This window comes from Zonotrichia albicollis, chromosome 2 (assembly GCF_047830755.1).
Source record: "Zonotrichia albicollis isolate bZonAlb1 chromosome 2, bZonAlb1.hap1, whole genome shotgun sequence".
Classification (NCBI taxonomy): domain Eukaryota; kingdom Metazoa; phylum Chordata; class Aves; order Passeriformes; family Passerellidae; genus Zonotrichia; species Zonotrichia albicollis.
Genome location: NC_133820.1, coordinates 67,126,728 through 67,141,050, shown reverse-complemented (window position 1 = coordinate 67,141,050; position 14,323 = coordinate 67,126,728). Strand labels below are relative to the sequence as shown.

General features: G+C 38.5%; 1 protein-coding gene across 2 annotated transcripts in view; it reads left to right on the top strand.

The window, feature by feature from the left end:
* FNDC3A (fibronectin type III domain containing 3A) overlaps positions 1–14,323 on the top strand; it is a 111,605-nt gene that overhangs the window by 11,356 nt on the left and 85,926 nt on the right. For both annotated transcript variants that reach the window (XM_014263879.3, XM_005482384.4), the window contains exon 2: positions 5,756–5,884. In XM_014263879.3, coding sequence (XP_014119354.1) covers positions 5,783–5,884 — 102 coding nt within the window. In that variant the 5' untranslated portion in view covers positions 5,756–5,782. The remainder of the gene's footprint in view (positions 1–5,755; positions 5,885–14,323) is intronic.

Genomic DNA, 14,323 nt, shown 5'->3' with positions numbered 1-14,323 from the left:
CACTATACCTTTTTTTAAATCTTTGTGGACAGACAGCATTTCCAATGGTGCAGTGCGTGCCCATCACAGAATCATAGAATATGCTAAGTTGGAAGGGACCTGTCATGATCCTAGAGTCCAAAACCTGGACTGCCCAGGACTCCTCAGGAGTCATGCCTGAGAGCATTGTCCAAACACTTGTGCTTTTGCAGCACACCTCCAGGAAGATTTAAGATTCTTAACCACCATCCTTCAGGCAGTGGTATCCAGCTAGCAGGTGACCCCTAGCTACTCTAGTGCTCTTAGCTTCTCCCTGTCTTTCATGGGCCCAAGCCCAGGAACAGTCTTTGTGGCATCTCTCTTATACTGGGAGGAGGAGGAGGTGCTGAGAAGAGAAAACAGAACATGGTATTCCAGGTTCCAGCTTGTTACCACTGAGTAGCAGGGAATAATCACCTCCTTCAGCCCATTGGTGTACTTGTCTGCTAATACAGCCTCATATGCCTTCATTGCTGCAGGGCACGTGCTGCTGACTCGTGTTGTTTTACCTTGGTGATCCAGCTGATACAATGCTGATGTGTTTTTCAGAAACTATCCTTGAGGTCAGCTGCTAGTCTCTTGGAGAAATGCTGATCCTTTGCATGTGCAGAGGAAATGCACTGAATGCACTGCCCAATGATCTCAGCCTTACAATACTCCTTAACCCTCAGTGAACAACTGACTGTGTAAAAAGTAGTGTTGTATTGTGCTTTACCACTTGAGGGTAGTGCCACAGAAACACTAAAGGACCAAATCTGAAGACATTTAAGGACTGAGTTAAATTGTCATTGCAGTTCAGGAAGGCAAACTTGCTTACTGAACTATGGAGTGGAACGCAGTTTGTGAGCTTTAACATCATTTAGCCTTTTGCCTTGTTAGTGTAATTCATTCCTTAAAGGTTCCTCAGGCGTAAGTCCTGGAGTCTAAACAGATCACATCCAGTAAGTTTATATACCCTTACTTTGTTTCAGCTTTGATAGGCTTCAGAAAACTCTTTCAAGGTATTTTCAAACAGCAGTTCAGGTGGGGGTCATGGGCAATAGCCCACTTAAAATATAAGTCTAGTACAAAGCATTAACCTGCACAATTTGATTGTAATCTTAAGAGATGCTGTACTTTCCTTGAATTGTAGAACAGACTCGGGGCAGATTCAGTGTAGACTGAGTTTGCAGTCCTGAATTGGCTTTAAATGTCTGCTACTAGTTCAGTATATGCAGTAGCAAGACAAGAAATGAAATAGTTGTTCATGCAGCAGTTGTTGCTGTGCATAAAGCAGTGTAGATTTGTAAATAAGCATGCATTTAATGCTCCACCAGTAGCAAATTACTTCTCAGCTGCTTCTGTGCTTAGCAACTGAGAATTATCTCTCTGTTCATCTAATGTGTCCTCTTCCTTGTCTGGTCCCTGTTAATGTCCACAAGAATGGTGTAGTGAGTAGGCCTTAAATAAATCCTTTGGTTCATCCCACATGTTATTTTACCCCTTCTGAAGGCTGCTGCATCAAAGTTTTCAATAGTGCAGGAAATCTGATGATAGGCTAGTGAATTGTTTGTAGTGGTTCTGCAGGCTGAACCTTACCTGTTGTCTGAATGCAAGTTGTTTTTCTTGAGCTCTCATTAAGTCCTGAGTATATCTAGAAACTGGATGGAGTTGGAGGACAGTTACATCATCTGGGGCAATTTTATGAGGATTAAGGCTGAAATTACAGTGTGCATATACTTTGCTTTCAGTATTTTCAGTATGGAACAATATGTTGAAGAAGCTGTTGCTCACACTTGGAACAGTTAGCAGCAATTTCAAGTCAGAAAATTTGAGACAAAGCTTGTAAAGTTATTCCAGTAGAGATGGTAGGTATTTGTAGCCAGAGGCAGGAAAAACATCCTCCCCTCCATGTTGCTAAGGGAGGTAGACCTGTTGATATAACTGATAAAGCCTTTTGGCAAGCTTGTGTTTGACTGTCCACTTTTATTATTCTGTCCTTGTCAGAATCAACCCTTCACAGGATTGTGTTCATTCTTTTTAGTTTTAGAAAGAGCAGTTTTACCTTTATACATTAATACTTTTTGCTATGCCTAACTTTTTAAACTATTCATGCCATTTTAGTTGACTGAAATGACTCAGTCTCTTATCACTGTCATTGCTTGTCATTTCCAGACTTCCTTTCGACTTCCTTTTTTTAATTTTTTTCTGGGAGGCAAGTTAAAAACATGTTCTGTAATGAGAAGCTGAGAACTGATACCTTCCCTTGCTATTGGAAACTCACATGGCTCAATAACTCTGTGTTTACTGTTAATGTTTAAGGACTGTCCATTCAGTTTTAATCCATCTGTTCTGTTTTTCTATTGAAGAGAAATGCTCTCCAATGCCAATTAAGATTTTAAGGTTGTTTTTCCAGTTCACTTATTAGTACCTTTTTCAGCAATATCCATCAGCAGAAGGTTTGTTTGAAGTTAATTGGACAAGATTTTTTCAATCAATCTTAATTGTATTTTATTTCTTTACAAATAACATCCATTGTTGGCCTCAAAGTATCGTTTGCTAACAGGACTGGATTGTCCCTTTTACAACACAGAGTTTAATGCAAACTTCAAACTTCTACTTTTTTTCCAGACCTCTGAGACTTTCCTAGGACCCAAGTATTTTGCAAGTCTTTTTCAAAGGTCTAGGTAAATGTCTTCAAGAGGTCTTGAATGCAAGGATCTGCTGGTCTAAAGGCTCTGTCTGCACACACTTGAGGTCCTTGCATTGAATGTGATATAATTTATTTCCAAGATGTGTTAATTGAGCACTTCTGTTTGTCTTGATGCCAACCTTTTGTCCATTTTAGCAGACTTCTCCTTCTGCCACACATTCTGTCTTTTCAAATGGGTGTCTTTCTTTGTCCTCACAGCAAAACAAGAAGGCAACTGCAGTAGGTGAACATGCCACATCTTACTGTGTGACTGTATTATGTGCACTGGCTTGTATGGATTGCTGCCTCCCGACTGCTGATGGGGCAAAGCCTTTGATGAACGTGTGGTATAGACCCACATTGGTGTGAAGTTTAAACCTTTAGCCTTTGAGACTAGTTCAGTGACATTGCAGAGAAATCTAATATTGTATTGTCAAGGAAACATTTTTTTTTTCCTAGATTGATTACACAGACTGACAGGTAGCACTTCTATTATTGTTGTAGAGGGTGTCAGGAATAACATTCTACATAGTACCTCCTGTCAGGGTTTATCAGTGAGCAGTGTGTTCTGTCTCCAGAATAAATCAAATGATTGAATTCAGACATGGAATTTAGCTGTGTCCCAGTTAAGGCACTAAAGACTGGGTGCTGAAGGTGGAGTACTGACCTAAGCACTTGGGTGCCCGTGGGAACCTAATTTCATACAAATAAAAACATTTAACAGCTGTGCAGGGAATGGAAAGCTGCTTGGTGGAAGAGAAGCCATGGGTGCTGGTCAACAGCAACTGAGCCAGAGTGTGCCCAGGTGGCCAAGAAGGCCAATGGCATCCTGGCCTGGATCAGCAATGTGGACAGCAGGACAGGGCAGGGATTGTGCCCCTGTTGGCACTGCTGAGGGCACACCTCAGCCCTGTGTCCAGTTCTGGGCCCCTCTCTACAAGGACTCTGAGGTGCTGGAGCAGAGAAGGGCAAGGAGCTGGGGAAGGTCTGCTGAGAGAGTTGGGGGTGTTTAGTCTGGAGAAAGGAGGCTCAGGGGAGACATTATCACCCTCTACAGCTGCCTAAAAGGAGGATGAAGCCAGATTGGGGCGAGTCCCTTCTCCCAGGTAACAGGTGATAGCGCAAGAGGAAATGTCCTCAGGTTGCACCAGGAGAAGTTTAGGCTGGATAGTAGGGAAAAAATCTGTACAAGAGGCCTGTAGTGTTTTGTTAATGTGCGAGTCCTCTTGTACTGAGAGCACTGTATTACAGCTTTCAGCCCACAGCAGAGCTACAATATCTACCCTCGAGGGGCAAGCAAGTGAAAGCAGCCCATTGGCTGGGGTGAAGTTTTAGGCTGTGCTTTTGAGTAATAAGCTGTACTGGTTAACCAAATATCTCTAGAGCTTGGTACTGAAGTTAGGTCATTAAGCTGGCTTTATTCCATTATCACTCCTTCCATTTTTCCATTACCATCAGGTATTTTTTCATTTGAAGTTAATGCTGCAACTAGTACATGTCTCTGTTTATGAGCAGACAGTATATCTGAACTAGAAGTTTGTAGGGAGTTTCAGTAGCCAGATGATACCAAGACAAAACTTAGAAAAGCCTGGAATATACTGCTGACTGTCAGGCTGTATAACTCTAAAATTGTATTTACTTTTTTTTACCAGGCTACTGTAAGTACTGGCTGAGAGAAGCGACTCTGCTTTAGAAATACTGTACAAGCTTCTTCTCAGCCTAATCCTTATGTCTATATTTGATGTAAAGCACTGTTTCCAGATGCAAAATGGGATTGACTTGTGGGAATTCTGAATGTGCCGTTCACCCCTAGTGAATTCTTTCCATCTGTCTTTCTGTTTTGTTAAGAAATATCAGTTTCTCAATTCTTGTTGATCTAATTCTTTTTTTATTTCAAGGGCTAAGTGTACTAGGTCTAGCTGGGATTGAGTTAAGACCACTATAGTAAACTAATGTAATTTAGTGATATTTTTTTAAACAAAATTAAATACAATTTCAAAAGCAGCTGCTTAGACTTGCAGTACTTATTTCCAACATGGGAAAATGGTAATCTTCAGCTTTTTTGGTCTTAATTCTTCCATCCAGTCTTGATATAGCCCTAAGATGTAAAATATCAAAAACATGTTCCTTGTGACTTGTTAATATAATTGAAAGGAATGCTGGGCTGAATCCTGCTTTCTGTAACCTTGTTATGTGATATTCCTCGGATTAAGTGTATCACTGCTTTCATGGGCCTCTTGCCTCTGTGGCTCTTTTTCTTGTTATCAGGTTTCTTGTAACTTTTCAATGTGTGCAAGTGAGGGGTTTTTGTAGTATGGTTATGAGGATTACAATTGTGTGTGTGGGCATTATCTCTTCCCTTCCTCCCCAAGTTTTAGCTGCTGATTAAAGGGCCACTGGTTATCAAAGTGGCACGGCTTTATTTCTGGATCTAATAAATTTTAAAACGATGATATGTCAGATTGTGCAGAATTAATAATATTTTATTATTATTTATTTATTTGTGCCTCACTCGGACATTTCCTAGTAATAAATTGTCCCTAAAGTATTTATCCATTATAATAGTTGGAAAAGTGGGTTGATTAGTAAAAAAGAAAAGAAGTAAGTGTCCCTGTTAATATATCTTGGTTTTTTACCAATCACATAAACAAGAACACTATACATGTAGGTTCTAAAGCAAATGCGGTTTTTCTTTTTTTTTTTTTTTCTTTTTAACTCGTTAGGCATTTCGTCAGCAGTGCCCGTTTGCTGAAGCCTTGGTTTGATACAAAGTTTAAAGATACAGTTTTGTTAGCTCCAGGGTAGTGATCTGTCTTCTTCTGAGGTTCAGCCGCTAGAGGGGGTGTAAACCACCCTCTCTATGTAACTGAGGCTTGTACCAGCTGACAAAAACTCATTTTGAGGCTTGTGAGGTTGCTGCTTGCTGTGGAAACATACTTTGTTAAGGTATCTAATTTCATAATCTTCTGTTGTTGTTGTTGCTATTTCTAAAGTGAGACAAGGTTTAAGGATAATTATTCAGAAATATTGATATAGTTTAACCATCTGAGTAACTTTCCTTTGCAGGTGATCTTGTGAATTAGTGTACCATCAATGATGGCAGAACATCCACCGTTACTGGATACCACTTCAATTATAAGTAGTGAAATCCCTCTTCTGACTTCCCCTATTGTTAGTGGAGATGGAGCACAACAGGTAAGGAAACTTCAGTATATATTTTTTTCCTTCCAATACATCAGTGACATGCTGACATTGTAAAAGATAGTAATCCTTCCTCTGGAGTATATTTGTGGAGCTTTAGGCATACATGTGTGTTAGAGATTGAGGTGAAGGCAGAACTGGTGCAGAGATGAGATTTGTAAGAAGTATGAAGCAGAAAAGCTGTGTTGTGGAAGAACTTCTTCATGGAAGAATGGGACCAAACAGCTGCCAAGTTGTCAAGCCATGATTGTGTTTGAGTTTGGAAGTTATATGTTTATATTACTGCATGATCTTATTAAGGCAAATAAACCTTTCCCTATGGTAGAACATAGTAGCTGAGGCACAACATATGCTGATAACTGGTCTCCAGACTGATACTTGCCTACAGTGGGTAGCTTGAATGGTGAGACTTGCTTTTATATGTTGGTGTCTGCCTGGACACTGTTGAATTTGTATTTTGTGATGGCCGTGCAAGTATCTAGTGCATCAGCTGCTTCACCCAGATTTGTGTCACTTGCTCATGATGTACTTGTCCCATCATCCAGATCTTTAAAGAAGATTGTAGTCCTTGTCTGCCCCAGTCTCAGCCACTGCAGTAGGTGACCAGTGGATGGCTGCCTGCTCGACTTTGCACTGCTGATTACAGCATTTCAAGACTGGCATTTGGTCCAGTTTTCAGTCTGCCTTGGTGCCTATGCTCTGTCTGTGCATCATCAGTTTCTATGTTATTCAAAAGTGTCAAAAGCCTTGCTGAAGTCATGGTAAGCATTAGCTATGCTCTCCCCTCATCCACCAACCTAGTAATTTCACTCTGGAAGGCCATCCAGGATTGTCTGGCATTATTTACCCTTTGTGAATCCATAGTGACTACCCCAAATCACCTTTTTGTCTTTAATGCATTTGGAAATGGCTTCTAGAAAGCTTTGTCCACTCATCTTCCCAGAGCTAAAGGTGATATTGACCAGTTTCTAGCTCCCTGGGTCCTCCTCCTTGCCCTTTTTGGAAGATTGCATTGGTGTTTGCTTTTTTCTAATCCTTGGGAACTTCCCCTTTTCACCATGACCTTTCAACATAGTTGATACTGAGTTACTTGTTCTGCCCTCCATAAAGATAGGACTCTCAGGCTGTTCTGTCAAGCTTATGATGTAATCATGCAAGATTTTGAGTCATATGTGAGTTTAAAGTTCTTTTGGATAACCGTTTTCTTTAAAATGTTGTCTCTTTCTCCTGCCAAGGAAGATTAAAACTGGAAAAAAGCGAAGTATTTCTTCAAATAAATCAATCTGTGGGAGTTTGTGTTAATCTTCTAATGGAAAAAAACAGCATGTATGCTGTTGTTGTCCTTTTTCATTTAAAACAAAAGGCAGCTCGTTACGACTACTGTCTAAAGTGGGACTGGTAGTAATCGCATGTATTTTTAAAAAGAGAATTTTCACTGGGCATTGGTCATCAGTAAAGAAAGTAATTTTCTTTCCTAATCCCATTTCATGATAACTGGCAGTTATACACCACAATGTGTGTTTGTTCAGTGGCAGGAAACCCTTTTTGCATCTGGTGATTTAAAAGCCATCAGTAGGTAGAAAATACTTTGTATATCTGAAATATGGGAAATCCAGAATGGCAGGGACTGTGTTGTGTGTCAGGGTTGCCCAGTTAAGACTTAAGCCACAGAAAGGCAGCTGCTTATTTATTTAAAAGAGTCTTAAAATCATGTATGTTTGTTTTATATGGTACTTATGAAAGGGGTAGATACTGCATTTGAAAGTAAGATGTATTCAAGTACAAAACATGTAGTGTTGAGTCTTTTTTTTAATGTTAAACTTGGATATTAGTTCATTGTATTCCTTTGTTTTCCCTTGAACTTTGAAACTATAAGAAGGAAGAGGACTTTTGCCTTTATGATGGAGTTACTAATTTTTCTGTAAGTCCTTTTACTTAGCTACAGTACACACATTTTATAGTGGTTCCTTCCTTGGTGTATGAAAAGTACTTCTCCAGTTTATTTTGTAACAGCATTGGTGTTGGATTGCATAAAATATAACTTAACCTGTAGAGCTGACAAAATTTGTATTCCTGCAATCAAAATTCAAAGCTGCATTGTCCATGTAAAGAAATGGATATTTTCTTCTGTGTTCATAGCGTATAAGTTGGTCTGTAGCTGAACTAATTAGTTTTAGTCAGTCCTGATTTAAAAGGTATTGAAAACCAGTAGAAAATTGATTATTTAAGTATTTTGCTTCTGAAAACCAGTAGGAGATTCCTTATTTAACTACTTTGCTTCTATGATGGTATTTTCTATGTTAGACTAGCTAACTGTATACTAAACTTGAAAGTTTTTTATTCAGCTGTAAAACATCTGAGGATTTTTTTAAAATCAATTTACCCCTTCTTACACTTTTCCAGAATTAACTCTTGTAATTATGGTGACTTAGGTTGTTTTTACTGCATAACTGAGTTACCAGACAGATACAGACCATTCTGTACTTTTCTGGAACAGTTCATATCTTCAAGATAATCTATTTCAAATACTTGAAGTTCTGCTAGCAGTGTAAATGTGAAATAGCAGTACAAATATTTGAACATGTTAAGATGAAAGGTCATATGCTTCAAACAGCGGAAGTGTCTGATCAGGTTAAAGCTGTAACTTTCCACCATGTTTTAAAACAAAACAATCCACAAAGTTAGAGGAATGTGTGAGCGTTCAGTCAGAAAACATGGGAACCTTAAACTGTGTGGATGTTTGTATGTCACTCAGTGCTGTTGTGGGAGATGGCCTGGTTCCCTGTCCCACAGAACAAGGGACTACTGTTAGTTTCATAGGATAAAACCAGTGAAAAGAAAAGGCAGAGACCAAGCCTGCTGGCTTCTCCTCCTCTGTTAAGCACAGAAGTACTGCTTGATTTTACACCTTCCTATCACTGTGTTCAGCATGAGGGGGTAATGTACTTCTTATGTCTTGATGCTGAGTAAGGTTGTAGATGGAGAATGGAGAATGGAATAGGATCTATGATAGAAACCAAGTGAAACTGGGAAGACATGGTATGAGGACAGAAATGCTTGAGGGTTTTTCATGTAAGAGTAGCTAGTGCAGTGATGCTTTAGTGATTTTTGCTGAGGCTGGACAGGAAGGATGTGCTTGATTATGTGAGTCCTGATTTGGTGGAAGGAGAGGAAAATAAGAGGCAAGAGTTCGAAGTACTTTAACACACTTATGTTAAATTGTTTTGGAAAGTTGCTACAGCACCCAGTGCTATTCCAAAACAAATCAGTAAATTGCTGACACAAGTGTGCAGCAGCCAAGGAGTTCTGGACCCTCACAGTACCTTCCCATTAAAGCTAGCAGTTGCAAAGTGAGACATTCCTGTATGACCTGTGTGTCCTCTATTACCAGAAAATATAGATAGCACTCTCAAAGAGCTTATTAACCATTTGCTTTTCTCTGGGGAATGGGACATAGTGTTTGACCTTTAGCTGACTTTATTTTTTGCAAGGTATAGGGGCAAAGTAACACTTTTAGCTTGGGAGGTTGGATGCTTATCCTCCAAATTTTACTGAGAAATTTAGATGTTTTGGTGAGTTTTCCAAAAATCCCACTCTGCATGTCTATATGTGTTGTGTGTGTGTATATTGTGTGTGGATTAAAGTAGATATTTAACATCAAATCTACAAGTTAGTGTTCCTAAAACCAGTTTCTTCTTTAAATATTTAAACTTCTGATATTGAAGTTGTTATTATTCACCTGTTGTCATAGGAGGATGCCTTCAGTCAGCAGAGTAATAGATGGCTATAAAACAAATTAGGTAATCCTCTTTTTTGGCTTTCAGATTGTTTACATATGTGGCATTACAGCAAAATATAATGGTGAAGATGGTGTTGGGAAATATAAATCTAGACTAGATTGCTAAATGAGTTTCCTAGGTTTTTGTTCTGGCACTTCTGCTTCTGAAAACCATATGGTACATTATCAAGTTCCAGCTTGCTTTGGTTTCGTCTTGCTGCTGAAAATCAAGCCTAGAACTGCAATATGTTTCATGATCTTTTTCTTCAACAAGAAAAAAAACTCCGTGTTAAAAGTTGTTTAACAACATATAGTGTTATAACTGTTCTCACTTTCCATCACTTTCCATATTGTGCTCTTTTCCTTTCTTTTATCTGTGCTTTGATTTCACAGAACAGAGTATGGGCATGGCTGCTTCTGTCCTTTTGCCTTTTGTTGTTGTTTTTTTTTCTTTTGTACTTCCCCTTTGGCTCTCTTGAATTAGCAGATATGTGTAATTTCTCATTTTGGAGGTTCATTGAAGTTTGTTTTAGTTGACAATTATTCTTCCATTGTTCAGTGACTTCATAGCACTGAACACAGCAGAAGTGTGTTCAGTGGAGCCGTTGGAACTCTCAGGCATGCAGTGCTTCAGTGCCAGCTTATGGAACCTCATTACCAACCTGGATTTTTCCTCAGGATTGATTAGTACTTTTGTGTAGCAACCATCGCTGCAAAATACATTATCAAATGTATATGAGACATTCCTTATACAGAAAAATCTTTTCCATGGAAGTTTTTAACTGCTTGTTGGCTACGATTAAAAAAAAAAAAATCACAAAGGAAAGCTAAAAATATGTGAGTTTTGATGACTCAGGATTAGTACAGACTTTCTCAATCTGACTTAATCATGTTTTTTATTTAGGAAGGGTGAAGTTTTTCTTATTTAAGTGTAAATTTTTTTTTGTGCCTTAGAGATCAGATTTTTTTCCAGTTTATTTAAACTGTATCCTTGATTGCAGGTGCATTGAAAACTTACTTTAAATTTCCTAGAAGAAGGGAGAATCCTCAGCAGAAAGTGAGGATTAAAAATTCTTTGATGTGTAGTAATGTATGAATATTATGCTGCTTTTGTTGAGAAGAAAGCAGCACCAGATTTATTGCACAATTTATACTACCGTTCAGATATGTTTATTTTAATATTTTCTGTTTTAAAATAAATGTAGAAACAAGAGTGAAGGCTGTGTAGTTCATAGCCTTTTCTGTTTCTATTTGGTATGAACATTCGTGGAATGAAGCGCCCTCATAAAGCTTTTCAGTAATTGTCCTTTCTCTGTAAAATGTCTGTTTTCATGTGCATGATATGAATCCTAGATTAATTTTGGTCTCTGATACAGTGGATTCCTCCCAAGATACTTGAGGGATTCAGCCCCTGTTGAATTAAACTGTTCAGAAACTGACATTTGGGAGAATTGGATGACACATGAAAATTGAATTTGAAGTCAGTTAGTCACCATAGGTTGCTAATACAGTCAATGGGGAGAAATAAGCATGTCCAGAAGATGATGCCTTTCATGGTGTACAAAGGTGACTAAAGATCTGTACTTTTTTGTTCTCTCTCTCTTTTTATGAGGTGAGAAGGTGCAAATTGCCTGGAGCTGTAAGCATTGAAGTAGCTTCATTTTTCTGTGCAGTCTGCTGCAAATGGGTCTGGTTGCTGGGTCTGTGTGCTCATCCATCAATAAAGTTTGGAAGAATATAGTTGTGCCTGAACAGTGTCCAGGACCCAGGCATGTCCCCATCTCTCCCTTCCCCTGTGACATGGGACTCTTAATGCTGAGTAAGCCATGACCTGAATGGCAGACTCCAAGACCTACAAAGTCACCCCAAGTGCTTACCTATGTTCCTTCAAATCCATTCTTAAAATACATGAGAATTACACTCTTGGCAAATAAGTTATCTGAGGTACACCCTCTGCTAGCTGAAACTTGGTTTTTCCCTAGGAAGCATTTCTTAACTGAGACTTAACTGAGTGGTCAAATGCTGGAACAGGCTTTCTAGAGTTGTAGCCAAAGTCCCAAACCTGTCAGTATTTTAAGAGGCATTTGGACAATGCCCTTAACATCAGCTTGGTCAGCCCTCAGTCAGTCAGGCAATTGGACTAGATTATCATCACAGGTCCCTTCCCACTAAAGAAGTCTGTCATATTCTATTTCCTAGAGATTGAGACTTTGCCATAAGTGGGCAAAGTCTGTGAGGCCTCTCTATGTTACAGAATTATCCACTTTATAGAGCAGGCAGAATGACATTCTCTAGAAACAGACTCAGACTGTAGTTTACATTCTATAGCAAAAAATGGCAGTTGGCTTTGTTTTTTCTCCCTCTCTTTTTGAAGTAGAGGATAAAATACATGGGAAAGGATTGGGATTGTAGAGATTTCTTCCACCAAGTCCTTGGTCCATTACTGACTAAGTCATTCCAATCTGATCTAATTGAGATATAACTTTTAATTTCTCTTCCAGCTCAAGTTTGTATTGTCACACTGTTTTGATATACAGTGGTGCCCATATTTACACAAAACTGGGTATATAGGCTACTTTTTCATGGTAAAAAAGGCTTCTTTAGAAGTGATATTGGATTTTTTAACATTGGAATTTTTTTTAAGTAAATGCTATTTTTAATAACTAGAAAACACTGTTCTTCCTTTGGTGCTTCCTTTTATACTGTATTTAGGGTAAAAAAAAAAAATAAACACATCCATCAGTCTTAAATGTTATGGACTTTTAAGTTGCTATATCAGCAAACAGGATTCTGAGCTGTCAGAAGCAATGCTGGGAAATATAAAATTCTCTTCCAGTCCATAATACATTTGGACTGTTGCAAATAGGCAGATTGATCAGGGAGGATGCCTCGAGAGGGCACTGGCCCCTGTGAAGTATTAGCTGAAACCTTAGTTAGCCATTGCTACCCATTTACTGTGCAGTGTGAGCTCTGTTTCCCATCCACTTCTGCTTAGCATCATGAAGCTGAATTCCTTGGGGCTTCAAACAGCAAATCATGAAATGAGAATGATCTGATTGAAGTATTACAGTTTTTATTTTTAGAGGTTGATGTGTCTAACCATAGACCGTGACCAGATGCCTCAGAAAGTTCCAGAGTTCAGTGACTGCCCTAACACTGCTTCCTTCTAATTCCCTGTAAACATGGATTAGCTTAAAACTTTGAAGCCTAAATGTTTGTCTGTCGCATTATCCAGATTTCTTGAAACACTGCTGTTATCCTCATGTTTATACTTTTGCTGATTTAAAGATATAATAGTGGTATTATTTTAAGCAGCAAATTTTCTGTGCGCTATCTGCTAACCACAGACTGTGGAAATGCTAATGAGACAGACTGGGTTTGCTGTACATGAGGCAAATAAAACTTTGCTTAGGCAAGCTGTGAGAACTGAGAATGTGAAAGAGAGGAGACAAAGAAGAAGCAAGTAGATCAGAATTGTAATTATTTCTTAATACTAAAGAATGAGACAGACACTGTGGAATGTTTACTGATTTGACTGTTATATGTGGATACTAACAAGTCTTGAACGTTTATCACTGACATTCAGTGCAGAACTTAACATTTATCTTTTACTGGTTCTTCTCAAAAAACTTTGTATTTTTACAAAACAAGGCTAGTAATCATCTTCGTCTCCCCTTCTCAGTGGTCACCTTTTTTTCACTGATAATCTTCTACATGAAAAGAAGGAGGAGAAGCACAAGTACAGTAAGAATTTTTAAAACTTTTCACGAATAAATTTGTTTTATAGGAAAAAAAAATCCCCAATTCTTGAATCTTTCCAGCCTGCCTTTCTACAAAGAGCAATGAAAGTTTATTGACATCTGTAGTTTTTGAATGCCAGTGCCAATGAACAGTTTCAGCATCTTTCCAATCTCCCTGTTTCCAGTTGCTCCTAGGGATATTCTGTCATCTTAGCACAATCAGCGGTGCTGACAATATCTTGTAGCAATGGTTAAAGATTTAATGTTTACTGATTTTATTATCTGTCAGCTGCCTTTTAGAAAAATGATGCAGAATTACTTGATGTCCTCTGAAAATACAGGCCTTAGTAGCATGTCACTGGAAAGATGGCTTCTTTCACTCCCTTTTTACCAAATATACAGCTACTGTCTATGTAAGCGGAAATTGTTTGGATTGTATTTGCTTTTTTTCAAAATCCCAAGCGCGTAAATTGCTATTGCAACATATTATGTAACAATTCTGTATGGCTTTCCTCCCTCATCCTGAAATCCAAGATTTTTTGATGCCCTTTACTGCTCATATCTTTACTCTTCTTCATGAAGAAAGTTTCAAACTCCATATCTAGAGCACTTAGATCCTTATAGTCAGTAATAGCAGATGCTAGGGTAGAGAATTGTCTAGTCATAGGAAACCTGTAAAATGGAATTTGCTCAAAAAAATACAGTGGAAAATATATTTACAGCTTTGGTGTTTAAGAGTGTTGCTTCACGTTACTTGGACAAAGATCAAAGTCTATAGGGCACTTCTATAAATAATGATGGGAAGCCTGTTTTTGTCTGTCATTGATCCTAAAACCAGTAGATCATTTAAAGTAAAAAAGAAAATTCTAATATTTCCTTATTGATAAGATGGATATGTTGTGTGCTGAGTCTGCT